This window comes from Camelus bactrianus, chromosome 9 (genome assembly GCF_048773025.1).
Source record: "Camelus bactrianus isolate YW-2024 breed Bactrian camel chromosome 9, ASM4877302v1, whole genome shotgun sequence".
NCBI lineage: Eukaryota > Metazoa > Chordata > Mammalia > Artiodactyla > Camelidae > Camelus > Camelus bactrianus.
This window is the reverse complement of record NC_133547.1, coordinates 33975040-34003028: the sequence shown is the minus strand read 5'-3', so window position 1 is coordinate 34003028 and position 27989 is coordinate 33975040. Positions and strand designations below refer to the sequence as shown.

General features: G+C 37.0%; 1 protein-coding gene and 1 long non-coding RNA gene across 6 annotated transcripts in view; one reads left to right on the top strand and one right to left on the bottom strand.

The window, feature by feature from the left end:
- Positions 1-15378, bottom strand: part of LOC123615513 (uncharacterized) — a 168872-nt gene extending 153494 nt beyond the window's left edge. For all 3 annotated transcript variants that reach the window (XR_012509154.1, XR_012509155.1, XR_012509156.1), the window contains exon 1: positions 15244-15378. This is a non-coding gene — a long non-coding RNA (uncharacterized LOC123615513). The remainder of the gene's footprint in view (positions 1-15243) is intronic.
- A 92-nt stretch (positions 15379-15470) lies between these two features.
- The window catches only part of DPH5 (diphthamide biosynthesis 5), a 39037-nt gene continuing 26518 nt past the window's right edge, over positions 15471-27989 (top strand). For 2 of the 3 annotated variants that reach the window (XR_012509153.1, XM_010950456.3), the window contains exons 1-4: positions 15471-15620; positions 15842-15999; positions 20527-20651; positions 27861-27969. Coding sequence is in view for 2 of the 3 variants with exons in the window: in XM_010950456.3 (XP_010948758.1) it covers positions 15865-15999; positions 20527-20651; positions 27861-27969 (369 nt within the window). In the remaining variant the exon portion in view is untranslated. The remainder of the gene's footprint in view (positions 15621-15841; positions 16000-20526; positions 20652-27860; positions 27970-27989) is intronic. The other variant, XM_045513265.2, reaches the window with a different exon arrangement.

Genomic DNA, 27989 nt, shown 5'->3' with positions numbered 1-27989 from the left:
TAGTGCTTTTTGGGGCCTTTTATAAGAAATTTTCTTGATCTTTATAAAAATCAAGTCAATAAATGAGAATGTATTTCAATTTTAAAGACATTAAAGTTCAGTAAAATATACCTCATAGTTTGCACTGTTTCACCAAGTTTCAAATACAAATAAAAACTCAAAGTGATCACATAAAATGGCAGAATTGAAGTAATTTAACTTCTATTTCTTTGACTTTAAGTCACAATTTATTTCAAATGTATTATTTACACAAAGGCCTATGTGGTATTACACGAGTTATGAGATGCACCTCAAGAAAGCTCGAATGATTTCTCATCATTATGAATCCTAAACCAAGAATTGACAACGTTTTTCTATAAAGGGCTAGATAATAAATACTTTAGGTTTTGCAGACCATTCAGTCTCTGTTGCAGTTGCTTACCTCAGCTATCCCAGGGTGAAAGCAGCCACAGACAACATGTCAATGAATGAGCATGGCTGTGTTCCAATAAAACTTTATGGATACTGAAATCTGAATTTCACATGTAATTTTCATGTCTTGAAAATACTGTTCTCCTTTTGATTTTTTGGCAACCACTTAAAAATGTAAATGCCATCCTGTGCTCACAGGATGTACAAAAACAGGCAGCAGGCAGATCTGGCTTGAGACCCATTGTGTGCTGATCCCTGGCTAAAGGAAAGTTCATTTTTATTTAATATTCCTTGCTGTCCCCTTCCGTGGGGACAGCTCTGTGGACAACAGAGGTCTCTTATCAGGCTGCCTAGCTTCACAGGCTGCAGGCCTGTCTCCCGCCCTGAGTTGTCTTGAGTCTGAGTAGTCTGACTTGTGCAAATGAAGCTCAGGGTCCACGTGCTCTTGCACAAATCCCTGGGGCGGAAGTCAGCTTGAATGCTACTTTGTCTCCCAGGCTTTCTGTGTTCATTCTGCTTTTGGCCTGTGAATTTTTTAAATTTGTCAATTCACGCATTTTATCCAGCATCTATTGCTGTTTTCAGTAGGAGGGCTACTCAGAGTATTACGTCATTCTGTAGAAACAGAGATCCTCCAACCACAAGTAATTTTTATTCACACTAAAAGCAATGTGTTGTTTTACTCTTTCTTTACTTCATAATTTCTCAACGTTTTAGAGGTTAAAGTAGGGAGATTTTTAGATTTCTTTGTAGGAGTTATAGTTTATTCCAGGCTAATATCTTTTAAGAGTGTCAATATTGGTAAAATAGATTTTATATAGTTTGGTTATTTAAGGCACCTATAAATGTAGGCAGAAACCTTAATCAAGATTTAATTGCTATTTATAAACAAAATCTTGATGTATTCTAAATGCTAAAAAGAATTTTAAATTAAATCAGTAAGAAATACCAAATGGAGGGAAAAAAAATCTATTCTAAGGAATAGATTATTTTGTCTATTCAATCTAATTTGTTTGATGGAGGACCTAAGGACTTCACAGGCCATCATCTTTACAAGAAGGATCATTCAAGTTTCATTCTGTTTATATGCTCTTAACGTCCACATGAGCACAATTTCTGAAACATACTCTCTAAACAAAGTTGGTGTAATCTAATTTAGAAATATTTCCTAATTCTGATATATTTTTCTTTATGGACAGCGTTTGTCTTTGCCAAATGGATATTTATGCTATCAATTTAGTTTTTAAGTGCCTTTCAGACTTTTAATCTGAACATGAATGTCATGTTCCTTGCCCCATCCCCCTTTTGAGAATATTTTAAATGCACTTTCTTAGCAAATTTTAACAATACAGGGTTATCAACGATAGTCACTATGTTATGTATTAGATCCTCAGACATTATTATCTTATAGCTGAAGGGCTTTATGCTTTTACAACCTCTCCCTATTTTCTGCTACCCTACTCCCCTAGCCCCCCCCCCTGCCCTAGGAACCTACTTTTCTACTCTGTTTCTGTGAGATTTTTTTTTTAATAAAGATTATACATATAAATGATAACACGTAGCATTTGTCTTTCTCTGTCTGGCTTACTTCACTTAGCTTAATGTCCTCAAGGTCCATCCATGTTGTTGCAAATGGCAGGATTTCCTTCTTTCTCATGGCTGAATAATTCCATTGTATATACTGCATCTTCTTTATCCATTCATCTGTTGATGAGCACTTACACTATCTCCATATCTTGGCTAGTATGAATGATGCTACAATAAACACAGGAATGCAAATATCTCTTCAATATCCTGTTTTCATCTCCTTCAAACCACGGCTGTCTCTTAATATGATTAAAAAGACAAATGAATACAAAATCTGAAGTATCGATATAATTTAGGTTTTGCACAAGCTTTAGTTTGTTTTGATTTTAGATGGTCTAAGGTTATTGGATACAGAATGTGGCTGGTCTTTGCCCCCAGTTCCTGTGAGGTAGCCTTTAAATCCCTGGAATGTCCTCAGTGATAGGAGCGGCTTTGTTATTCGTGGGCTTCTTTGGCTAGTAAGATGACTCAGGATAGGGGAGACACATGCTAGAAAGAGCAATCATGTGATTAGAAGACTGAGACTGTGAGCCATATGATATCAACACAACCTTGGGGAGGGGAGGGAGGATGGAGACTGAGCTCAAACTTATGGCCAATGATTCAGTCAATCGTGCCTGTGTAACGAAACTCCAATAAAAACTCTGCACGATGAAGCTCAGATGAGCTTCCCTGGTTAGTGGTATACTGTGCACTGTCACACAGCGATGTGAGGGTGGGAGCTGACTTCATGGGGAAAGGAAACTTCACCTCCCAGACCTCACCTGATGTGTTTCTTCGCTGGTTCTGATTTCAATCTTATTTGCTGTAATAAAACTATACTCTAAGTTTGGTGCTTTCCTGAGTTCTGTGAATTGTTCTAGTGAATAAGCAAACCCGAAGGGGTCATGGGAACTCCCTAAATTTGTAACAGCTGATCAGAACCGAGGATAGCCCTGGGAATTTCCAAATTTTCAGCTGGTGAATGAAATGAAGGCATTTTTTGGAAGACTATGCCTTAACCTATGACATTTGGCCCATGGGTAGCTAGAGTCAGAATTGCATTGCAAAGGCTTTACCATATTTACTGCCACTGTATTCCTGAGCTACTTTGTCTTATCTCTGAGTACTTTGGCTCATAGAGGAATTGTGACCATTTTTAAAGAGTAAACCTATTATGCATTATATACCTTTAAAAAAGAAAACACTGCAATTGGTGATAGTAGTAATTATTTCTGAAGTAAATCAGACACCAGACATTTTTATCCAACAAACTTTTATTAAATATATTCCATTGGTACATTCTAGTTGGCAGGATGCAGAGATAATACACAATTCCTACTACCAAGGAGTTTACAGTCTAGGAAAGACTCAAACAATTACAGTAGATTGACTCAGTGCTATGAAAGAAACATAAAACAGGAATCACGGCAACGCCAAATGAGTAGGTGAGGAAGAAAAGCAGAGGCCCAGAAGAAGTGTCTCAGGACCGAAGTATGAGAGCTGGGCAGGGAATGGCCAGAAGGAAGAGTAAGAAAGGAGAAAGAGGACAGCATGGAAGGTGGAGAGTAGGATGCCCTCTGGGACATGACACAAAGTTGAATTGCACATAGGAGAGGCAAGAGCTGCAGTTAGAGTGTTTCTGAACATAAAATGCCTAATATACACTATGCTAAGCAGCTTGGATTTTTATCTTAAAATGTAGTGGGAAGCGCTCAAGGATTTCAAGCAGAGGAATAAAATAATTAAAAAAATTTTTTTGGAACAGTGTAATAAATAGATGAGATATCAGATGAGATTTGAATCAGTTAAGAAATGACAAGGTAATTCTGGACAAAAACGGTAAGACCTCGGAATTAGGACAGAAAGAAGGAAGTAGAATCACAAGACACCCAGGAGGTAAAACTGAACCAGAATCAACTGAATTTGAGGGAGCAAGCACTTAGGGAGGCATCAGGGCTTGGTCTGGATGGTGCTTCTCTTCAGTAAAGGGAATAGAGGAAGAGAAGCATCTATGGTGGGAAGAGTCGAGTTCAGTCCTGCACACAGTGAGACGCTGTGAACCACCAGGCAGAGCAGGCACATGGCTGGGTGTACGAGATGGCAGCTCAGCAAAGTTATTGCAAGGGAAAATACAGACATAGCGGGGAGGGTAACAGCTCAGTGGTAGAGCATGTGCTTAGCACGCCTGAGGTCCTGAGTTCAATTCCCAGTACCTCCATTAAAAGAAAGAAAAAAGAAAAAAAAATAGACATAAAGGTCATAACTTTAACACTGATTTTGGATTTGTGGGAATGAATAAAATCATCAAATAGGTATTTGTAGAGCCAGGAAAGAATAGACCAAGAAAAGAATCTCAAGAACATCAACATCTGAGGAGTAGATGGAATTAAGACATACAGAAACTCAAAAGAAAATGGTGTCACAAACCAAAGAAGGATCAACAGAGCTGCAGAGATCCAGCAGCAGAATAGATGCAGGTCATTAGAGGCCACAGTCTCATTGCAGCAGAGATGGACATTAGATCAAATGGATTAAGAACTTAGAAGGGATGAGAGGAACTCTGACTACTTTTTCAAAACTAAGGTGTGTGAAAGGAAGGGAAAGTATTGGGAAATAGCTAGATGGGACGAACAATTAGAGGAAATTTGTTCTGATTATTTTTAAGATGGGTACATTCTAATATTCTGAAAGGAAAAAGCCAGCAGTGAGGGAGTAGTTGAAATTATGGAAGAGGATAATGGATGAAGCGAGGGCTCTGTGAATGTGGGAGAAAATATTCAAAGACATTCAGAGAAGGGGTAGTGGGGTAATGTTCAACACACAGTATGAGGAATACCATATTCTGAGCAGAAAAAAAATAAAAAAACAACGGTAGGGAAGGCACTACAAAGAGAAAACTCAAGTTACAACTCTAAGATAACCTCCTTACAAGGACAGGGAACTCACTGACAATGGAAATCCTATTGAGGCTGCTAATCTTTGAAAATGATACAAAACAAGCAGCAATTTATGCACGTGCTCTACAGAAGAACGCCATGCATAATACCAGGCCCAAAGAAAAAGAAGTATTTCCGTGCCATGTTTCCTTTTCCTGAGGAAGCCAGGAACTAACTACTGAAATAGATACGTAAGTGGAGATTCTGTTTCTGCTGAGTACGCAGAAGGCACGGCCATCCTGTGAAGGTGTTATTTAGCATTTTAAACTAGTACTCTCTACTCATTTCTCTATGGAAACAGTTCTGTAAAAATAGCCCACAAAAACTCATTGAATTCATCCTGCAACTGAAACTTTTCAACAGAACTTTGGCAGTCTTCATGGAAAAAACAACAACAAAATATTCTGAAATGATGGTGTTATATAGCTGGCTGGAATCCTCACACGGTGAGTGACTCATTTCTGCATACTAACTCCACAGGGCACTTGACTCAAATTTATGTCCAGAAAAGATTCAGAAAAGGAACTTATAAAAATGGGGCTCACAAGAACCCCATTAACTTGTGTGCTGTATGGAAGGTTATTTCCTTATGTCTCCCAGAATCTAGGTAACAATACTCACTTACTTGTATGGACTGTATTGTCATTCAGGAACCTTCAAGTTGGTATCTCAAAGAAGGGGTGTCCTAATTAGGAATAACATCCCCTACCTCTTCCCAAACACTAATAAAGTTGACAAAATGACACTCAGATTTTTTATGTCAGAAACAGTTAAATGTAGTCAGTATTAGTCCATTGCTAAGAAAATGGTAATCTGGGTAACCTGGAAAATCCAGTTAACATGTTTGCAAGGCTGCAGTTCATCTGCAACAATATGGGGCTCCCTGGACAACAACCCACCGATACAGTTCCCCCAAACTGTGACATAAATAAACTCTGGTTATCTGGTGACCAGTCAAGCATCCAGAAAGGGCTTCCTTGTGATACCTGGGTATTATAAAAAGAACAGAATTAGACCAAGCTATTAGAGCAGTATCCAGTTTAATTAATTAATCTCTTTTTCCTTCTGCTCTCCCACGGTACACTGCGTGTACCTTTGTTATAGCATGTGTCTGTCACAGCACTATCTATGTATAACAGGCATGTTATATCTATTAGCATGTTATCCCTAAGGAGCAGTTATACTGTTTTTCCCACCTAAACACAATCTCTAGAGGGTAGAGATAATAACTTACACTTCTCTTTTTCCCTAAGAATACAAGACACATAGCCTTACACATGACACACTCAGTAAATATTTGTTGTATTGAGCTAGGCACAACTGAGGTCAATTAGGTATGACAGGGCCTCTAATTGTGGAAGGAATTAAGCCAAACCTCTGCATGCGATGGACACTCATGAATGTGCAAGAATCTATCAGAAATAAGTAAATCAAGCTCTCAGGGGCTTCTGGGGAGAAAGGTATAAACATATTCCAAGTAATCTGCAGAAAGGAATAATAATCTCAACTCTCTCTATGCCTATTCATTCCTGTGTTCAGCTGGTTACAAGAGGGGAAGAAAATCCCACAGCTTATTCTAGTTTTGTTGAATTTCACCAAAAACTGGATTTCATGTTTATAACAATCAAATGTTATGATAGTCCTAAAAAGACTAAATGAGAGCTTTTTTTTTAGGATCTATTTCTTTGTGGTTTTAAACATTATTAAAGTGAATGCAGAGTACTGTTAATTTAGATCTGAATTTATTTTTATTCTCCTGACATTTGACATAAACATCTAAAAGTAAGAAACAAATAAATAACAAGTAATAAATAATAAACAAATAAAAGTAAGAAACAGTTTACAGTTTGGATCACCAACAGGTTTTACTCAATCCCTGCCCTCCCCTCCCCCATTCAGTTATGTTCAACGGTCATTCACATTGATTTATATAATCAACACATCTCAACTTATTTTGGCATAGAGTAGATTCCAGGCTGATTATCACCTCATGCACAAATCACTACAATAGTTAACCAAATCACTTCCTTGTTTTTAGCCTCCCCTCCCAGTTCCATTAAGCGTATCTGTACTTGCTGTTCCTGTTAAGCAGAACTCTTACCAAGACGTTCTACAAATATTCACTGAGCACCTATCCTGAGCAAAGCACGGATATAGGTGTTACAGAGAAGGTACAGACAAGTAAAACACTGCCCTTGCCCTTTGCATCTATAGTCTAACTAGAGAAATAACAAGCAATAGTAATAAAACATTAAAGGAAATGAAGAGAGGAAGAAAGAAAACAAATTACAGCTCAGGTGAGGTGGGAAGATACTATAGATGAGGGGCTTCTAGACTAGAATTTAAAGGAGAAGATTCCTATCACATAAAGTCGAGAAGGAGTATTCCAAGCGGATACAACATTGAGCGGTGAATGGCTGTGAAAGCTTAGGCAAGTTAACCGGAAGCAACATACACAGCAGATAAGATCAAATAAGTAATGAAGACTACAAACCCTGGGCAAGAATCTCAGCATATCCTGTCCACTGAAAACCACTCTTTAAAAGTGCTATTCTAGCACACAACGATATGGCATATAATATTACTTTAAAACAAAAACAAAAAAAATCAAGTAACACAAGATCCAGGGTACCCATCCAAGCAGGGGAATGGCAGGCGAACAACAGTTTAAGAAATAGTAAACTGGTCACTGGGCCACCACCTGCAATTGGGCAGGTTTATGTAGTCTGTGTAAATGGCACTTCCCAAAGTGGGTCAGTGCACAACCCGTTCAAAAGTACTGTGACCCTGACAGTTTCAGACAGGGGAGTACTTAACTTTGTAGGGCTCTAGATGGGTCCGAGGGCAAGAAATCATCAAGTCTCTTAGAAGACTGAAATCAGTTGTATGGCTCAACGTCTTGAAATAACACAGTAGAGACGCAGGTCCTGATGAACTAGGTAAAAGCAAGGAAATTTATTACTGAACTCTAAACACAGGGAGACCAGGCAGGAGCCCAGACAACAGGAAAGTGAAAAAAATAATATTAAGTGATACAAATACCAGTATTAGTATGTCTCGGAGTGTAATTGCTATGTAAGAATGCTTACAGCTTCTTTAAGAAAAGGATTGGCCACAGAGTTTCACACAGCTATGTCCCCAAACACCCCCAACTTACTGATGGAGATTAATTGGCCACAGACCAAAATTACTAGGAAGTGAAATATATCATCACATCATTATTCAAGAAAAAATATTTAAGCCTTTTTTATGGTTATTAATGCCATGTTTGCTTCCTTTCATTATAAATAATATTTCAGCTACATTATAATTTTTAAAAGCTTTGATTTTTAGTCTAGAAATCCCTATTTTCTGAGTACAAATATACTAATGGCAAATTCACTTTTTTGGTGTGTGGAAGGCAGAGGAGAGAATGGCCTTAAAGTGCAGTTTTACTTGGACACATAGAAACTGTAAAACCAACTGGCCAGAGAAAAACCTTTGTTTGGTAACAATATCATATAATGCTAACTGTGTATTACATTGCAGGCCTTTTGATAGATACTTTATTTACATTATCACATTTAATCCTCACAAAACACCTAAAGGTAGTAACATTTATAATGACAGTTAAGACTTGAACAATTACTAAGTACAAGACACTGTTCAGAGCAATTTATATGTAGTATTACCTCATTTAATCCACAACACAGTCCTATGAGACAAGTACCTTTTTTATCTGCATTTTACACATAATATATTTGAAGATTAAGGAACTTTCCTAAGGTCACACTGCTAGTAAGAAGAGCCAGAATTTAAGTCCTGTAGTCTGACGTCAAAGCCCAGGCTCTTAATTACAGCTTTTTACTGCTTCTGCAATTGGTATTCATGGAGTAAACAATGTTTCTGATACTACTGTTAGAATTTCATCAAGTGCGTATTATTTAATGAACTTCTGAAGAGAAGCAATAGCCAGAGCAAAGAAAAGATTAAAATAGATTCTTTTTGAGTCTAGATCCCAAGAAGCCATTATTTTCAGAAAATTTAATGAGCTCTGATAGCAACATGTTGAAAATCACTGCAAAGAAACAATGCTACTCAGTTCCAATAGAAAACTTTATACTGTAAAACAACAAAAAAAGCCAAATAAACAAAAAAAAGCCAAAAAAACAAAATGCAAGGAAATAAGGTTAGGATGAATTATACCCTATGTCTGCCTAAGACTTAGAAAATGCAAACCAAATTCACTCCAAGGAAATTAAGTTTGTGGAAATTCTGCAAACTTGATATAGACAGGGGCTTAAGTTTGGTTTAAAAAGTTTCTAGATTTATCATAGAAAAAAAAATCACTGTCTCTAGGTATCATTAAGTGACCATATTACTAAATCTGAATAACTCAATGGCTATACAGTTTATTAGTGTACACATTTAATGATAACGTAAATGTTTTTTTTAAAAAAATTATACCGTGGTTATGCTAATTTTCTGGCTTACGGAATTACTGCATTGCTCACTGTTTCATATCTGTTAAAGGAGGGAAGGCAGGAAAAGAAGAGAACAATGACAGAGACTTACTGGGGTTTAGGAGTATGAAGCAAAGGCCCACACGTGCAAAGAGCCCAGGCTGGCTCCCAATCTAGTACTTTTTCCAGTCTAACCCACTTCCCCTACAGAAGGAAGTTTCTGAATCTACAGTATATCTTAGAAATCATCTAGCTGGAAGCATGCATTTCACTGACAGCAAAACCAATCCAAACCCACACAGTGACTGGCACCGGAGCCAGAGTAAATGGGCTTCCTGACCACGGGTATTCTCTCTGGGCACAACTGTACTCTTTAGGCACATACATTCCTCGGTGCATACGTATTACAATCTGATGGACACTGTAGATAACTATCAAATTAGTTTCAAACTCCATATCTGCAGTGTTGATTGAGTCTTTACTAACTGACACTATGCTAGCCCTTTATATGTATTCTTTAGTTTATCCCCACAATAATCCTCTGAGGGATGGTATTACTATAGTCTCTACTTCACAGATAAAAGACAACTGAGGTTTAGAAAGGGAATGCGCTACTGAGTAGAAACATCTAAACTTAAATCAAGGTCTGAATGACACCAAAATCTGAGTTCTTAAAACATTATGCAAACTTCTCTCTGCACAGCTCTTCCCTTACAAATAAAAAAAATTATTTATAATAAACTACCATATGTAGGTGTACATTTATTCAGCATATATCTACTGGGCAAATGTGTCAAATGCTGCTCTAGGTGTTTCACATTCATGTATCAAATGGAACAACAACAAAATTCCTGCCCCTGTGGTGCTTATAGTCTAGGAAGACACAGACAATAAACATAATAAATAAGTAAATTATACATTTATATTCGAAGGTGAACAGTGCTATGGGAAGAAAGCAGATGATTGGAAGTGTCAGTTTTATACAGGTTAGCCCTCACTGAGGAGGTAACTTTTGGGCAAAGACTTCAAAGAAGTGGAGCCAGAGCCACAAAGATATCTGCGGCTGGGGGGTGGGGTGGGGGGTGGGGGTGGAGGTGGGGGTGGGGAGAACAGCAAGAAGCAAGGTCAGAGAAGTAAAGGAGTGGTACAGTTAGGGGGCAGGTGTGGCATGATAGACCACTTTTAAGAATTTTGGCTTTTGAGTGAAAGAGAAACCACCCCACTTCTCCCACCAAATCTTGCCTAATTGATGTTTCCCTAAATAACTCTTAAAAGGGCACTATGTAGTTTTTTAAGCAAAGAAAGAGTGAAACTATGTATCCCTGATTCTACCTTTTTTTGCAATAGATTCTGGAGGAAGGAACTGCCACGTATAAAAATAGGTTAAAAACAAAGAAAAAGAGTTTACACACATAAGCAAACATCTGAGGGAGCAACTTTACACAAAAACATAGGGCTGTAGGTGACTTTCTTACATAGTCCACATGGTTACTCTTCCAATCCATTAAGCTAAGGTTAATGACAACAGTAAAAATTTCATATTTTTCACAGAAAATAGTTATGAATACATAGATTTTTAAAAATATTATTAGCATTTCACATGATCACATAACGTAAAATGTGTAGATGAGTAAGATCACTGAATAAAATAAAACTAATTTTCCCCCCAAGTAAGCCAATGCATAATCAAGTAACTTCAAAACTTTTCTTTATCTTAGTAAATATAACTCCTTCTCCTAAAGCAATGCCATCTTTAATTATAACTTATTTGTGAACCGTTAGAAAAATGACAATCAATTCAGGGTCTCTAAGCTCTACAAATATTAATCAAGGTCCTCTAACAAAGAGGCAACCTCTGGAAACATGTAGTTTAGGCCAGCTTCAGAGTAAAAGAATATTCTCTATTCACTATAAGGTCAGATGGAGTTTACCCAGAAGCCCTGATGTCTTCTTTTCAATAGACACACAATGAGCTCAAATAGGAAAATTGAAAGATGACTTCTTTTAGATGTAAGGTAATCACAATTTGTTCACAATGTAGTGCAGTGTCTCAACTATGCTGCTATCACTTTACAATAAAACTACTATACGAGGTGTTTATGACAACGGAATGAAAAGCCATCAGTATGAACCTCTTATGACTATCTGTATCTCTCACGTTTTATGACTGCCGCTTGAAGGTCTCCGATTAGATATTAGAAAGACTTTCTGACAATGAGGGTACTAAAAATGAGTTACTAACAAAGGTTATAAAAACATCTTGAAGATCTTTCAGGAAAAGCATGAATGTTCACCCTCAGGGATGATTTGGCACTGTCTTACATGAAAGGAGAAATAGAAAGCAGAAAACTCTTTAGGCCTCATTAATCTCTGTTATTCTTTAAACTAAAAAGGCTTTTACTTCTTCTTTTTTTTTTTTGCCCTAGAATTATGGTTCTCTATAACCATCCCTCTCCTTCTGCTAAATATGAAATTTCAAATTTGCTGTGACATAAGAAATAAATATGTATTCTATGTGCTTTATCATCAAAATAATGTTTAATATTGAATAAAAACTAATTTGAAATTGTTTTAAAGCAAAATCCTCAAGGCCCTGCCTAAATTAGGTGAAGAAATAGTATCATTTATCAGCTACTAGCTTAGGTATATATGTTTTGTTAACCTGTTACCTAGATGAGGTGGTTTATCTTTCACGCAAAATATGATCTGTGTACTTATGTCTGCAACTCCCTTGGAAATGCATCAGAATAATAACAGGGGTTGATGGCTGGGTGGATATGTGATCAAGTAAATCAGCAAAATGTTAAAACTGTAGAACCTAGGAGGTGGCTACACATATATTTATTGTAAAATTGTTTCGACTTTTCTGTACGTTTGAAATTTTTAATGATAAACTGTTGGGGAAATGCAATTATATTTGAAAACTGTTTTAAATAGCAAGGGAGAAACATCCAAATTACACAGAATAATTCTGCAAAAAAGATTAGGCAAGCCTTATACGTGTCGAGTCAGGGAGCAAAAAAGGTTGCTGTAACACCTTTACTTTATCTGCCTCCAGAAAAGTCCTCCAAATTCACTCTCCTATTGAGAAATGAAGGCAGGCAGAAAGGTGTATTTAAAAATTCTATAGTGAAACTAAATTCCTCTGACTGAGTTTTGAAAAGTAAAAACTGAAATTACTTCTGTATCTAAAAAATACAATATTTCTTTACCTGCCCAGACTAACTTCATTTTCAATATAGATTTCTTGAAAGGAAATAAAGTGTAACTTCATTTGGATTACTCATTATTCTCTTTGGCAATGTCCTTTCCCTGTGAAACTACCTGAAATTATTCAAAGAAAACTGAAAACTAAAACATGTTAAGAAATGATCAATACGTTGGAAAATTTACCAACCAAATAGCGTGTATACGAAGTACATGTGACATGTGTCATAGCCTTTCAACATACACGACTTTTTTTTTTCTGATAGGTTCAGTTAAGTGATCAACATAAATGACTTTTTAAAGTGTCACAAGCAAGGCATATTTATGTTTGATAATTCCATCGATGATTTTTTTGGTAGTCATTGAAAACATACCACTTCCTACGTTTCGTAAAGATAGAAAGACATCATAACTCAAAGAAATTGCTCAGCTAGCAGTGGTTAATGACTTATTTAACAAAGATTTACTGAATACGTACTTGTGCCAGACACTGTGCTTAGCCTTAGAGATGAGAATATAAATAAAATACAGTCCCTGACTGCGTGAAATTGATGGTTTGGTAAAGAAGACCTACAAATGGATAACTGCAAAACACTTAAATTGACCGATAAGCACATACATGGAGTGTTACTGTAATAAAAGGAGATACCTAACCTGGTGTAGGGATCTTTGGGACTGCTTCCTGAGTTTAGTCTTAAAGAATGAGTAGCAAACAGCAAGTCCTACTGGACAGCACAGAGAACTATACTCTGTATCTTGTAATAAACTATAATGAAAAAGAATATGAAAAACAATATATATGTATTAATGGAATCACTATGCTATACATCAGAAACTAGGACAACATTGTAAATCAACTATATATCAATTAAAAAAAAAGAATGAGTAGCAGTGGTTTAGGCAGGAGAACAAGGGAGTGGGTATTACATGCTGAAGTGGCCACCTGTGTGGGATATGTTAAGGAACCTGGACTTTCTCTTGGCCTCCAAAGGATTTAGAAGGAGAGTGATATTTTCAGATTGTATCTGAGCTAGATCTCCTTGGTTCTTGAGAGAAGGATGAATGTGAGGGAGAAGAGACCATGGTGCAGCTGCAGGAGTGACATAATGAGGACCTGAAGTAACACTGTGATGGTAAGTATGGTTTCTATTGAGAAAGACCAGCAGATTGTCAGATTAAACGTGGGGTGATTTCCACGTGTCTGGCTTGGGTGAGAGTCCATAGATGACAATGCCTTCCAATCAAAGTAGGTAATACAGAAGGGAAGGCCAAACTGAAAGGGGAAAATGATGGATTCCGCTTTGGATGTGTTGGATTTGATATGCCTCTGTGTTATCTAGAAGATTTCCAGCAGAAAGTTAAATATAGGATGCCAAGGGGGTGTACTGAATGGGAGGTTGAAATTTGAATCAGCAGAATATCAGAGATACCTGAAATAATGAAGAGTGAATATTCAGCGTTTGTTTTTAATTTTAACCATTCTAATAGGTGTGAAGTAAGAGTTCATCATGGTTTTAATTTTTATTTCCCTAATGTTTAATGACGTTTGGCATCTTTTCTACTTGCTATTCATGTATCTTCTTTAGGGATGTGTTAGTTCGAATTATTTTCCCATTTAAAAATATTAAATTGCTTTCTTATTATTGTGTTTTGAGAGTTTTTTTTTTAATATATATTCTTGATGTAACTCCTTTATCAAATACATGTTTTGAAAATACTTTCTCCCACTGTGTGGCTTCACAGTGTTTTCTGAAGACCACAGTTTTTATTTTGTTGAAGTACAATTTTTTTCTTTTTCTTTTTTTCTACATAATGCTTTCGGTGTTGCACCTAAGAAATCTTGGTCTAAGTAAGGTCGCAAATATTTTTCTCCTGTTTTCTTCTGGAAGAAAGTTTTAAGTTTTCCATTTACACTTATGATACATTTTGAGTTTATTTTTGTTTATTGTGTGAGGAACGGATGGATATGAGAGAGGACTGAACTGATCATTAAGAGTGTAGAATGAGAAGGCCAAAGAGTGGATGGAATTCGGGGAGAAAAGATAAAGCCAAGGCTAAAGGAAGAGGAGTTGGGCAAAAAAGATACTAAGCATTGTTGGAGAAGTACAAGGAAAATTCTGAATAATCAACACCGTCTACTAAGATAAGCAAAGGAAACTGTCTTTTTAACTTGGATGAGGTCATTAGTGACCTTAGGAAGAGCATATTCAGTCAAAGCAAATCATTTCGACACTGGAACACGTAACAAACCACTTTATAAGAATTCCCCCTGTGGAAGCTCTGGGGCGAGGTCTGAAATCCCTGAGCATTCTTAAAGTTCACTTCTCTAGGCACAGGCGGGTTTGGGCTTCCCGACAGAGGATGACTGAGGCAGATTCCAGTCACGCCCCTTGGGGCCCTCCAGAATGAAGTCTTAGGATAAACCCGAGGAATCACTGCCCCGCTGGGAAATCAGAACCAACACTCAACACCAGGTTTGCCAAGCTGACACCTCACCAGGGAGGCAGCTGGCTACACTGCAGGCGAAAGAAAAGGCGAGGATGGGAATGTATGCACTTGGGCAATCCCAGGGAAGATTAGGGAAATCCCTTCCACCCACCACCTCCTCGAGTGTCTGGCGGAGGAGAGGGGAAGGGCGTGGGGCCGGCTCTCCGCGGGCGAAGAGCTCCCGCACTTACCCGGTCCCGGGCTGGGGATGTTTAAGGCACAGGCTAGGGGAATCGTGGGCAGGCCTCTTCCCTTCCCAAGGGCCATGCTGGGGGCACTGGTCGGACTCCCCTCGGCCGGCTGTCCTGTCGCCTCCCCGCCCCTGCAGCCTGCAGGTCACCCTAAGTCCAGGAGGGACTGGGTCTTCCCGCCAGAAGCCGCCAGCAGCCATCCCTTCCAGCTAGTCGTAAAGTGCAGTAAAGCGCCGGCGCTTTACGGCACCGTAGGTGAGGCCGGCGGCGTGGATCCTTGCTGGGCGCAGGTCGTCCGCGTAGGCAGCTGCTTGCAGACGACCGCGGAGGTTGGGAATTTGGGGAGGACAGGGACCAAACTACGATTCTCTCGACGGGTAATTGTCTGTTCCTAGGTTTGTGTAACAAGAGAGAAAGCGGGTAGGGTTGTTTAAAAACACTCCAATCCTTAATTAAGAGGAGTGCTGTAAGGTTCTTAAACCTCACTGTGACATGCCGTCCTTCCTCGTGCTACTTTGGTTTTATCGTGTTCATCACTAGATTTTAGGTATCCTCCGTGTCACTTGATTTTTTTGTTGTTGTTCATCTCGTCCTGCAGTCGCCCCCCTCCTGAACTTTGAAATGCTTTACCTGATCGGTTTGGGCCTGGGAGATGCCAAGGACATCACTGTCAAGGGCCTGGAAGTTGTAAGACGCTGCAGCCGAGTGTATCTGGAAGCCTATACCTCAGTCCTGACTGTAGGGAAGGAAGCCCTGGTAGGTGCTTAAGGCTCTGCAGCCTGCTGGGACGAACGATTATCTAACAGCAGATTTTTTATTACGTTAAGCTAAATTGAAAATGTAGGTCTGTTTGTTCGAAACCTTTAAAACACATCCCCAGCTCATTAAGAATTTGAGGAGTACAAGAATGAAAATCATACACCAAGTGACTTGGAAAATGGAAGAGTGCTTTTTCTTATTTTATAAGTCTAATTGTGTGGCTTTCTCCAATAAATAGGAAAGTTATTTTATACTCCTGGGGATAGTTATCAGAATCCCTTATTTCATGAGATAGCCAAGAAGTCCTTTCTGAGTTGACTGCTAATGAGGTGCTGACACAGCCTTAATGAGTTGGTTATGTATTCAGGAACCAAGCTGAAAGCTTATCCCTTTGAAGTATTTCCATAGGGAATGGTAATCACTTTTCTGTCTGTATCTTATCCAGAGAGGTCTCACCTTTAATTAGACATCTCCTAGTAAGGCTTATACCCATACGCTTGGGTGTGTTGAGTGAGCCTGGGACTTAGTAGCCATAGAATTTGCTAGTATGTCATACATTTAGCTGGTTCTGGTTTAAAGGCTCAGATTTTGGAGGAGGGGTCAAATTCAGGTTCACTGTCAAATTTCAAGTAGACTGTAAATTAAGATGAAAAGATGGATGGACATGTTACAGGAGGAGGGACAGGATTTTAGAATTGTCTGGTCTATCAAGTATTCCAAAGAAAAAGGTGACTTAGAGAATTTCAGGTCTTCTGACGTAAGATTCACAGTCAAGGGAATTCTGAAGGTCTCAGAGTTGCTTTAAAATCTTAAAGAAGGACTGCTACTTGAATTGGCCATGCATTGAAATAAAAGTTGTGTCTAATGACCAGCTTTGATTTGTTGGCTCCAGTTTATTAGGATGGAGCCGGAGTATCTGAGTTCAAGATGATAGGAATGTTCGTCTCTAATTAGTGATCAAGGACAATTAGAATGTACTTAAATCTTATTGGAGAATAAAGACAAATCAGTAGTTTTATAGAATTGGACCTGGCTTTTAAGTCTTTGCTCTGTCACATGATAACATGTGACCTAAGATAAGCCTTTCTTAGTTTCTTACTATCTAAAGAGGACAGAATTGCCTACTTTATAGGTTCTTAGCATAGTGTCTGGCACAAAAGTATTTATAAATATGAGTTGTTAATAGATTCATTTCCAAACTTCTCTAAACCTCAATATCTTCATTTGTCAAATGGAGATAATAGACAATTGGAAGGCTATTAAAATTGTATCATTTATTAAGATGATATATTTGAAAGTACTTTGCAAATGTAAGTGCTAGCTAAATGTTAATTTTGGTTGCTATGATTTTTCTAAGTATTTCTTTTTCTAAAAACAATTGGAGAGACCAGAGAGGACAGGAAAGAACTCTGCATTGAGAAAAATGAGGCCATCACCTATTACCTTTATTAACATCCTGTTTATCCTTACTCTAAATCTGAATCTGTCCTCCCTCCAGTCTTAGAAAGTGACTGAGAAAGATGAGGTTCTCTTCCTTTTCAAGTGTAATGCCATCTAGATGGTTTTTCCCACACTTCTTCCTCTGTTCCTCTAGAACCTTACTCTCATCAGTTAGTCTTTCTTCTTTATGTTTGATCTGTATTAACATCCTTCTCTTAGTCTGAAACCATATTCAAACACAGTTGACCCTTGAACAACTTGGGTTTGAACTGCACAGATCCACTTATATGTGAATTTTTTCAACAAGTAAATAATACAGTACTACTTGATTTAAGGTACGTTGAACCGCAGATATAGAGGAACCATGGGTATGAAGGGCTGATTATAAAGTATACTGGGATTTTTGACTTCAGGGAGAGTGGGCACCCCAACTTGTTCAAGGGTCAACTGCAGTATCCATTCTCAAAGCTCTCCTCTTTTAAACCTCTTTTCCCCATAGTTATTATTTCTATCTCTTCTTTTCCAAAGCTTTTTGAAAAGTATACTTTTATTGTCCCCCACTTCCGCTCATGTCTCAAGACTCATACAACTGAATCTTCCATTCCTCTGAAATATTTCTCTTTTGAACAATTATTTAGTAGCTGAGAACTCCAGAGGATAGTTTTGAATTCTTGTCTTTTTTTTGACATAGTTGACTACTCCTTGAAACTGGCTTTCAAGACATGACTTGACTTTCTCTTGGTTTTGCTCCTACTTTTCCATTTTTCTCAGTCCCCTTTGCAAGCTCCTTATTTCTCCATTCCTACTTAAATGTTAGTGTTTTTGTTTTGTTTTTAAGATTTTGCTCTCACCTTTGTTTTCATATGTTACTTTGAGCCTAATAGTCTTCTACATTTTGACAAGGTAATATGTTAAGCAGTTTGAAATTCAAAAGATACTAAAAGGTATATACATCAAAAGATTTCTATCCCAATTCTTCTTTCTAGAGGTAGTCATTACTAATTTCTTGTGTATCCTTTCAGAAATACCCACAGTATTTTTAGCTTTTAGTTTTTACCCTCTTCCCTATATACAAAACCTGTCAACTTAAAACCAAGAATGAATTTTGAGTTTTACCTTCATTTTCATGAATGGAGATTAGGGCTGAGATTATACAAAAACTGTCTAATCAGTCATTGGATAATAATATAGTATCAGTTTAATATCATTTGTTGCTTTTTTTTTTTTTTTTTTTTAGTTTTCGTTCCCTAACCTTGACTAGCTTCAGTGTTCTTATAGCACGTATAATGTGGTGGTTAATTCCCCTCTAGGCCTTATGCTCCGTAGGGCAGCGGTCACATATTCACATTCACCACTGTTTCCCAACATCATGCATAGAGTTTGGCACAGAGGTTGTGCACAAGAAATACTTTTCAAATGAGTGAGTGAACAAATAAATAATCAAATGGTTAAGTTAAAAATAGTGTAGTACCAGTCTCTTATTGCTTTTGCAATCTCTTCCCTTTTCTAAACGTTCTTTTTCAAAAGGACCAACCATTTGGTTATACTGAAGTATTTATGTTTCTCTTTAAGGAAATTTTTTTTAAAAATAAATATTCTGTTGTCTCAGTTAGATAATGAAGTATTTCTTGGGTTAGGATAAGTGATAAATACGGAAAGATGCATGACAGACTTCTTGAGGAGAGAGTGGGTTTTCTATTGTTAAATAAAATATTGGATAGGATTCCTGTTAGCATTAAGGTAGTGACTCCCTGATCTTTAAGAAATGTTACAGGTTCAGAAAAAACATCGTTTCTTCCAGTTTCCAGTAATCATATGTGTTTTCTTTTACATATGTGAATATAAATATTCTACAACTATTAAGTTTACTGGGCTCACAAAATTAAAGTATGATATATGAAAATGAATGATTAAGAAAAAAATACGTGGTAAAAGTGGAAATAAAACTTTTTTCATCTATTGAAACATCATTGCCCTTCAGGACTTCTGGAACATTATCTCAAAAAAGATACACAAAGAAAAGGAAAGGACCTTTTTTCACATTTGAAGAACAGATTCTTGTTAAGTATTAGGAAAAAATTATCAGAGTTGGAACTATAGCCTTTACCTTCAAATGCTTAATCATTTGTTCATTTACTCATTCACTTGACAAATATGATTGAGTAGCACATGCTCTTCCATTATAGCAATCCTTTTTTGACATATGATATAATCCTTATAATTGAAATAAACTTCTCAGTATGTAATAAATAGTATTATTCATCTATGTGTCCACTTTTATTATATTTTGATTATATATTACTCCATAGGAAATCAGTTATAAGATTCATGATCTTGCATAATAGCTGTAACCACTCCCACATGACCACCAGCACACTAGCTCACTGTTACATGCTGCCGTTCCTGTTAAGGTCAGCCTCCTGGGTTTGTTCTTTAGGGTTGAGCTTCTGGGGATTAGTTCACAAAGCAGTTTATGTGGAGACTTCCTATATATTTAGAATTTTTTTTTTCTCTTGCAACTCTGCCTTTTTTAGCAGGAACTAGGAAATAGAGTTTTAAATTAGTCTTTCCTGCAATTATAAAGGAATGTTTGCTAGTTCTGTAAACAGCTAAATCTTAATTTTCTATTATTTCTCATTGAAATTACCTTTTATTTTAGATAATCGTTCCTAAGGAAAATTTAATAAAACCCAACTATGATGTATATTTATAATTATTATTTAATATATTTATTCTGTATTACTCTGTTTCTGAAGTAAGATGTATGCATACATGTTCTCTGTTCATCCTACAATGTTCTGCCTGGTCTGTTGGACCCAAATTTAGAGGTTAATTTAAAATGCAAAAAGCCTCAGATGTTAGGAGGTCTACCTCCTCTTGGGATATTAAGATAGCCACAAAGACGGAGTTTAATTGCAACATGATACAGAATGCTAGCTGACTGATGAGTTGTATTCAATGATCTGTGTTTGGATGGTTGCCAAGGTTTGCACTAGCCCCAGACAAAGATTGTTTTGTGTGTGTGTGTGTGTGTGATGAAATGGTCACCTGCTTCTCATTTTTATATTGGGGTTAAATCTATAGGAAGAATTTTATGGAAGAAAACTGATTCTTGCTGATAGAGAAGAAGTGGAACAGGAAGCAGATAATATTTTAAAGGATGCTGATATCAGTGATGTCGCATTCCTTGTAGTTGGTGATCCATTGGGGTAAGTCAAAGCAGATATTTTGAGTTTTAATTTATTTACTTTTTTAATCATTAAGAATTATTTTATTACATTCAAAACTTTACCTACTGGGTCCTGGTAGGGGACTTTCTTTACCTGGACTCTGTCTAAGATTTTGTAGTTTAAACTTTTGGTATCTTTGAGATTAATGAAGAAAATCCACTTGGGAAGAGCATTGTCATATGTACCACTTACGTTGGTTGTTAAGTGTCAGCTCTCAAGTTTGCATCATTGCTTCTGCTGTATTTTTAGAAAGTCACTTAGGGTGTTCAATAACCTAACTAGTATATCATTATTAAATATATTACATTATCGAGAGTCATATATTTTGCAGGTAAGTGCGAGCATCTTCTGCTTGCTTTGTCCTAGGCTTCTCCCCCCCTTTTAAATCATCTATTGTTGAGCAATACTGCTGTTACTTTACTTGCCTTGCATTTATTATTTATCAAGCCTCAGATTTTGATTTCTTATATCCATTGGGAGCTCTGCTCTTCCCTGTTACTAAAAAGATGGGCTTCTACTTGTCTAGTCAAGCATCATTAATCTCTAATATCAAGCCAAACAGAAAAGTTCTTTGTCTCCAGCTGGTGACCTAAGATTTGTATCACAGATTTAAGGAACATAAGGACACTTAAATCACTGTGAGCCCAAGGACATTTTTCAAAGCAGTGGAGTTACATGTGCATGTATCTGTCAAAAAGAAAGTAATTCATATCAGTATGAGGTGCCAGAGATTGTGTATCATTATTACACTTGATTGCAAATGACACTGGGTAATCATACATTTAAAAACATTTCAATAGTTTGTTTTAGTCTCTGACATTGTTTTCTTTAAAGACCTTCCTCCAAATTATTAGCACCTATGGTTCTTTTTTTTTTTTAACACCACCAAATGGTAAAAAAAAAAAAAAAAAAAAAGGGTAATGAAAAATCCTATGTATAAAATGTCTTGGCACTCTTGTGATCTTTTCTCATTATCTCACTGACTCCTGCCAAAATCCTGTGTTTACTATAGTGACACCTTCTGAACTTGCCAAACTCCTGGCTTGTTGGTATCACAACTCTTAGAGTCAGCTAGATGAGTATTCTGAGTCACTTTTGACTTTCTTGATGTCCAGTCACTGACAAGGTCCAATAAACCAATGCTACTTGAAGTGAGGTTTGCAGACTGGTGCCAGCCCACAAACTTACTAGTCCACGATGAGATAACTACAAAATTTGGAAGTAAGCATTAGAAACTTTTATAGCAGGTTTACAAGGTAATTTTTTCTCTGCTGAATCTAATAATAAAAATTTGAAGCTTGTATTTTATATTATTTTATATTTAATTTTCCTAATACTTTTTTTTGCATTTTACAAAACTAATATTCCATGACAATTTAGAACTTTAAAAAAATATTGGCCTTTCACTACAGTTTGAGAAACACTGCTACTGACTTTTCTTTTACGAAGTTTTTCCTATCCTTTCATTCCTTTCTACTCTGGCAGCCTCTGTTCTACCTAATCCAGGCTCTCATTATACTAGTTTAATATAGTAGCCTTTTACTTGGTCCAGGCATAGACTCTTAACTCATTGCTTAGGCTGTGGCCAAATTCGTGTTTGTAAAACCACAATTTTAAAATCTTACCTGGGCTCAAAATTAGATCATTATTAGCTCCATCATTGGCCAGGCATGAAAAATACTGTCCAACCTGCTCTTCTGTTGGCGTCTTACCACTCTTGTTCTGAAACCCACATTCATGCCAACCAGTTTGTTGCCCTTCCCCAGTTATCATGCTTTCTAACTGTCACACATTTGTTCAAACTGTTTCCTTCATCTGTAATGCCTTTTGCCCCATTTCTGACTGTCAGAAGTCTACCCATCTTTCAAAGCCCAACTTGGCGATGTAGTTCCTAATTACCCCAACCAGAAGTTATCTCTTCCTAACTGCTGACATATTATTTATATTTATTTTCATATTATTACCTCACAAAGTTTTTTATGTGTATATTTACTCTTTAGATTTGTAGGCTGCTTTTTTATCTCTTTAGCTCCCCTTGTAATACTTTGCTTATAGTAGACATCAATTAAATATTAATTGATAGAGTTGTTAATATTATGCCTGAGATCATGACAAAGGAAGACCAGACATAGCTCAGACTGACATTTAGCCATTCAGCAACTGCCTTTTGAACACCTATCTCATGACAGGTGCTCCTGCATGCTGGATATATATTAGATGATAAGACACAAAGTTTATAGTTTAGTAGGAGAGGCTGACAGCAGTTGAAGAAACAATAATAAAAATGATAGGTCTGTAAAGCAAAAAAAAATAGGGACTAACAGGAATAGACTAATTTATGCAGGGTCATATGGAAAATCCTTTCTGTGGAGGTGATATCCAAGCAGGTATCTAAAAAGTAAAGGGAATACAAAACAGAAACAGACTCACAGAGACAGAGGACAAACTTATGGCTTCTAGGGGTCAAGGGGATGGGAAGGGATAAATTGGGAATTTGGAATTTGCACCTCTTGAGGGGTGATCAACATGTTAGCGATCTTGATTGTGGTGGTGGTTTCATTGGTGTACACATCTATCAGAATTCATCAAATTGTACATCTGAAATATGTGTAACTTACTGTACAGGAATCATACCACAATAAAGGTGTTTAAGAAAATAATAAAGGGAATGGTAGAAGGAAAGAACATTCTAAGCAGAGGGAACAGCAAGAGTATATTCAAGGAGCTGAAAAGTCAGTGGCTGGAGCACAGTAAGTGAAGGAAAAAGAGACATGAGGAGTTAAAGAGGTGGGAGCCAAAACGTGTAAGGCCTTGGAGGGAGGAAGGATTTTATTTGAAATGCAGTGGTGACCTTTAAAGGTTTTAAGCTGCAGATAATCACAATCTCATTGATATTCTTAAAAGATCACTCTTAAGTGCTTAGGAGAATAGATTTTTAGGGAGACAAGGGTGGCTCTGGTGGAAGAAAGAAAAAGACAAACTGGGAAAATTTTACAAGGAAAAATGCCAGGTCGTATATAGTTGATGAGGAAAAGGAAAGAAGTTAGTTTTCAAGGATTCTGGCTTTAGTAACTGAGTAGTTGGTGGTGCCATTTGTTGAAATGATGAAAATCAGCAGCAAAAAGGACTGGGGGAAGCAAGAATTGGTTCTGGAAACGTTTTAAGTTTAAAATGTCAGACAGACAGTTTGATACCTGCTACTGGAGCCCAAGCGAGGGGTTATCTTGGTTATACAGCTTTTTAATTCATCAATATGTAGATGATATATAAAGCTAGAGGAATGGGTGGAGTCACTTTAGGAAAGAACAAAAGCCAGAGAAGACGACCTCGGCTCAGTCCCTAGGAAACTTTGGCATTTCATGGTCTATCAGGAGCAGAGGAGGAGGAAAACCAATAGAGTGTGCTGTCACAGAAGCCAAAAAAAGATAATGTTTCAGAAAGAAAGAATGATCAGCTTTGATATACTGCTGAAAGGTTAAATAGAGGATGAAGATAGAAAAGAGTGTGTAAATTTAAGGGCACATGTTTGGACTTAATTGCATGTGGCTTTATGAGGAGGTGGTATTTGAGCGAGGTCTGGGTAGAGTTTATCAGGGCAAGATTGTGGGGTTGAGAGGTGGGAGTAGCTGAGGGAATGGAAGGGAAAATTCAATGTAAGTGAAAAAACTGAGGCCCGGAGAAAGTGCCTCAGTGCTGCTCAGAATCCTTCAGGGACTTCATGGCCTTAAATCTTTTAACAGTTTGTCTGCTTTTTCCTTTGGTTACTCTTTTTGACTGTGGCAGAGCTCAGTTGTATAACTTTGTCATTTTACTAATGTTTTGCAATGTTTGTTCCCCGTGTCCTTATTCATGCTTTTTCCTTTAAACAGACTGTTCTTCCTGGTTTCTGTTTTATAAAATAGTAGATTCTTTAAGGCCTAGCTCAGATGCCACCTCTTCCATGACTCCTCCCTTTTTCTTTCAGGAGTAAGTGCTTTTTTTTTTTTTTTTTTAACTTTTAGACAGTTAATTTTCCCTGTATCAGTGACTAATCTTATGGATCTGTGTATTCAGATTTATGTAATATTTACTGAATTGTAGTTATTTTTCATTTACCAACTGGATTATTATTGGGATATAGTAGTTGGAGACAGGGTGGTAGGGAACATATAAAATTTTAATTGGGCCTTGAAGAATTAGAATTTGAGTTAATTATAGATAAACCAGGAAGAGAATACAGAATGCAGCAAGGCACTGAAGTTCTTCCTTATATGTGACCAAAAATAGATGCACTTTGTTTAATTTTAAGCCCCCTTCTACTTGTTTGAATGAAAAATTCAAAAAGAAGGGAAAATTGTTTAGTCAGTCTTAAAATTCTTTTTTCTAATATTTTACGAATTTTCTAATATGTAAAAATTCTAATATTTTAGAAATATAAAGTATTTATAAAACGGACCTTTTTAACCATTTTTAAATGTACAGTCCATTGGCATTGAGTACATTCACATAGTTGGCATCCATCAGCAGCAGCCATCCCCAACAATCTTAAATTCATGAAGAGGGCAATTGAAAGTCAGTTAAGTCAGTTGGTGTAGTTCTCATCTTTGCCCTTTTATCTAGGTTATTAAAAGGAATGTGGGAGTTAATCACATAAAGAATGTAAATGAGTCTAAAAAAATACTACATCAATAGATCTGACTCAGTCATGTGAGAGATGATAGTCTTAAGCGTTCCATCCCCATAAAGAGCAGTTGAACAGGGTCATCATTAAGCAGATTCTTTCTAAAGATGATTCCTTTTTTTATTCCATTCTGTACTTTGATGTGCTCTGTAACTGTATGTATTTCATAATAAGTGTACACATGATTTTTTTACCTTTATATTCTGTGCCTTTTCCTTCATGGCGCGCCCACGTGTGCGCACACACACACACACACACACACACACACACACACACAAACAAGTGTACCTCTGTTCACCTGTGTCTTCTGTGCCTCAGTTATGGGCATTTGATTGCTTCCGTTCCATATAATTAACGTATTTGAACAGTGTCCAATACACTTAAGCATTATTATCATTAGTCCATTTTTTTTTCTCAAACATAAAGTTGTTATGCATGGATTAAAGCATATGATCCTTACCCCCCCCCTTACTTTCTTATTGTCGTTTTTTTGGATTGTTTACTAATGATAGGCTCTCCAAAATAGGTTTATAATATCAAAAAATCAAAAGTTTAGGACATGGACATTTTCAAGCGTATATTGTCAAATTAACTTTTCAAAAGGATTGTACCAATTTATAGTCCTTCCAGTAGTTCATAAAAACACCATTTTTATTACAAATATTAGTGAATTTTCAGATTACCAGCCATACCTCTGTCAAATATGGTGATACTGTGTCTGCAGATTAATATTATTTAAAATAAAACTTAAACATACCAGGCTTTATACATTCAAATTGGTCACCTTTATGTACTTTATTTCATTGATTCCATTGATCAGAACATTCTTGAATCTTCTCTTTTATAAATGCCTTCAGAGCAATTCCCAGTAACAAGCATATTATTAAGAAACATTTATTAGTATTTCTGGGCATGTGACTCTACCTAGAATCATATGTGTGTATGTATATGTAAATACAATTTTGGATAGGGCCACATGCCCAGAAATAGTAATAAATTTGTCTTTACACACACACACACACACACACACTCTCTCTCTCTCTCTTTCCCATTCACCATAATGAAGCATTTTCATGAGCCACAGACTGGGAGCAATGCCCGGTATAAGGATGTTAAGTCCTTGTTTCATACCTTTTTTTCTTTTTTATGAAGCAATATAATCTAGGTAATTGTGATGATAAAATACCAATTTTATCACAATTTTTCATAGCAGAAATCTGAGGGGCTCATTTAATCACATTTATAGCAGTTTCACAAAATCAAATCACTTTGCCAGGTCATTAAATCTTCATAGTACACCACCACATCTGGTCATTTTAAATGAATTTGTGATAAAGAGAGGTATAATTTTAAATCAGTTTTTCTTTGTGCTCATCTGTTTAAATAACTCACCAAGAACTAATTCAGTTTTCCTTAATCTTAGTGTTAAGTAGTGAGATTCTGTTGAAAGTGATATTAAAAACAATTCTTTACAACTGGCATTTATATTATTTTTTAAAAGCTTACTCTAAATCAACTTAATGATTGTTTTTATAGTAGTTTTTATTTTATGTGTGTGATTAAAAACAGACTTCCCTGGTGGGCGTTTGTTAATCTGTTTCTGACTGCCTCGTGGGGTGAGAGCCCTTGATCTTCCTACTCGGTATGCGCTGACCAGTTGACAGGTTCTGCTCGTTGTGTGTAGTTTCTCAAACATGCTAATGTTGCTTTCCCCAGTAGGGCCTGGAGTTTTCATCAGGGGAGAAAAAGGTTTTAATAATGCAGTTCTAAATTGATGTGGGGTTACCTTTCACGGTATCCATATTTATATTTACATGTATTCTCTCTTTACCCCAATCTATCTAATTATAATCACCAGATCTGTCTTAAAAAAGGGAAGACAGCAGGCAGAACAGGCACACACGTACACATGCTAATTATACACAGCGACCACACTGAAAACAATGATAAATAAAATAAGATGACTGCAAGACCGATGTAAAACCCAACTTGGAATGTGTCTGCTACCACTCTAATGTTAAGGCAAAGATTGAGAGGCTCTGAAATGCTCTGTCAGTTCTGCCTTATACAGAAACAGTCTTCAGAATAGGAGCAGACATCAAGGAGCAGATCTAGTTGTGCTGTGATTTGGAACTCTACCGCAGTGGTGTTAACGGTTTAAAGGGATCCTAAGACCAACAAGTTTAAGAACTGCTGCTGAAGAGTTCAGTTGCTGAGCTTATAGTCCACAAACATTTCATACAGGTATTAATAGGACAAAAAGAGCAAGTTAAAACTCTTTTTTTTCTGTAGCTTCCAAGGCTCCTTTAAGAGTGTTAAAGGTGCAGTTCAACATTGTTTAAGGGCATGTTGTAAACCTTCTTGCCGGAGAGCCCAGATGAGGGCCTTATGCATGCACCTCGAAGTATTTGAGGAAAAGCAGTGTCCTAGACCCTTTGCCTTGAGCTCATGAAATGTTATATGTAGCTTTGCTGTCTTAAAAAATTAGCCTTAGTTAGTTAATCCAACTTGATCTTTTTTCAATACAGGGCTACAACACACAGTGATCTTATTCTGAGGGCAACAAAACTGGGAATCCCTTATCGAGTTATTCACAATGCTTCCATAATGAATGCTGTAGGCTGCTGTGGTTTACAGGTAATATTACAAAATAACTT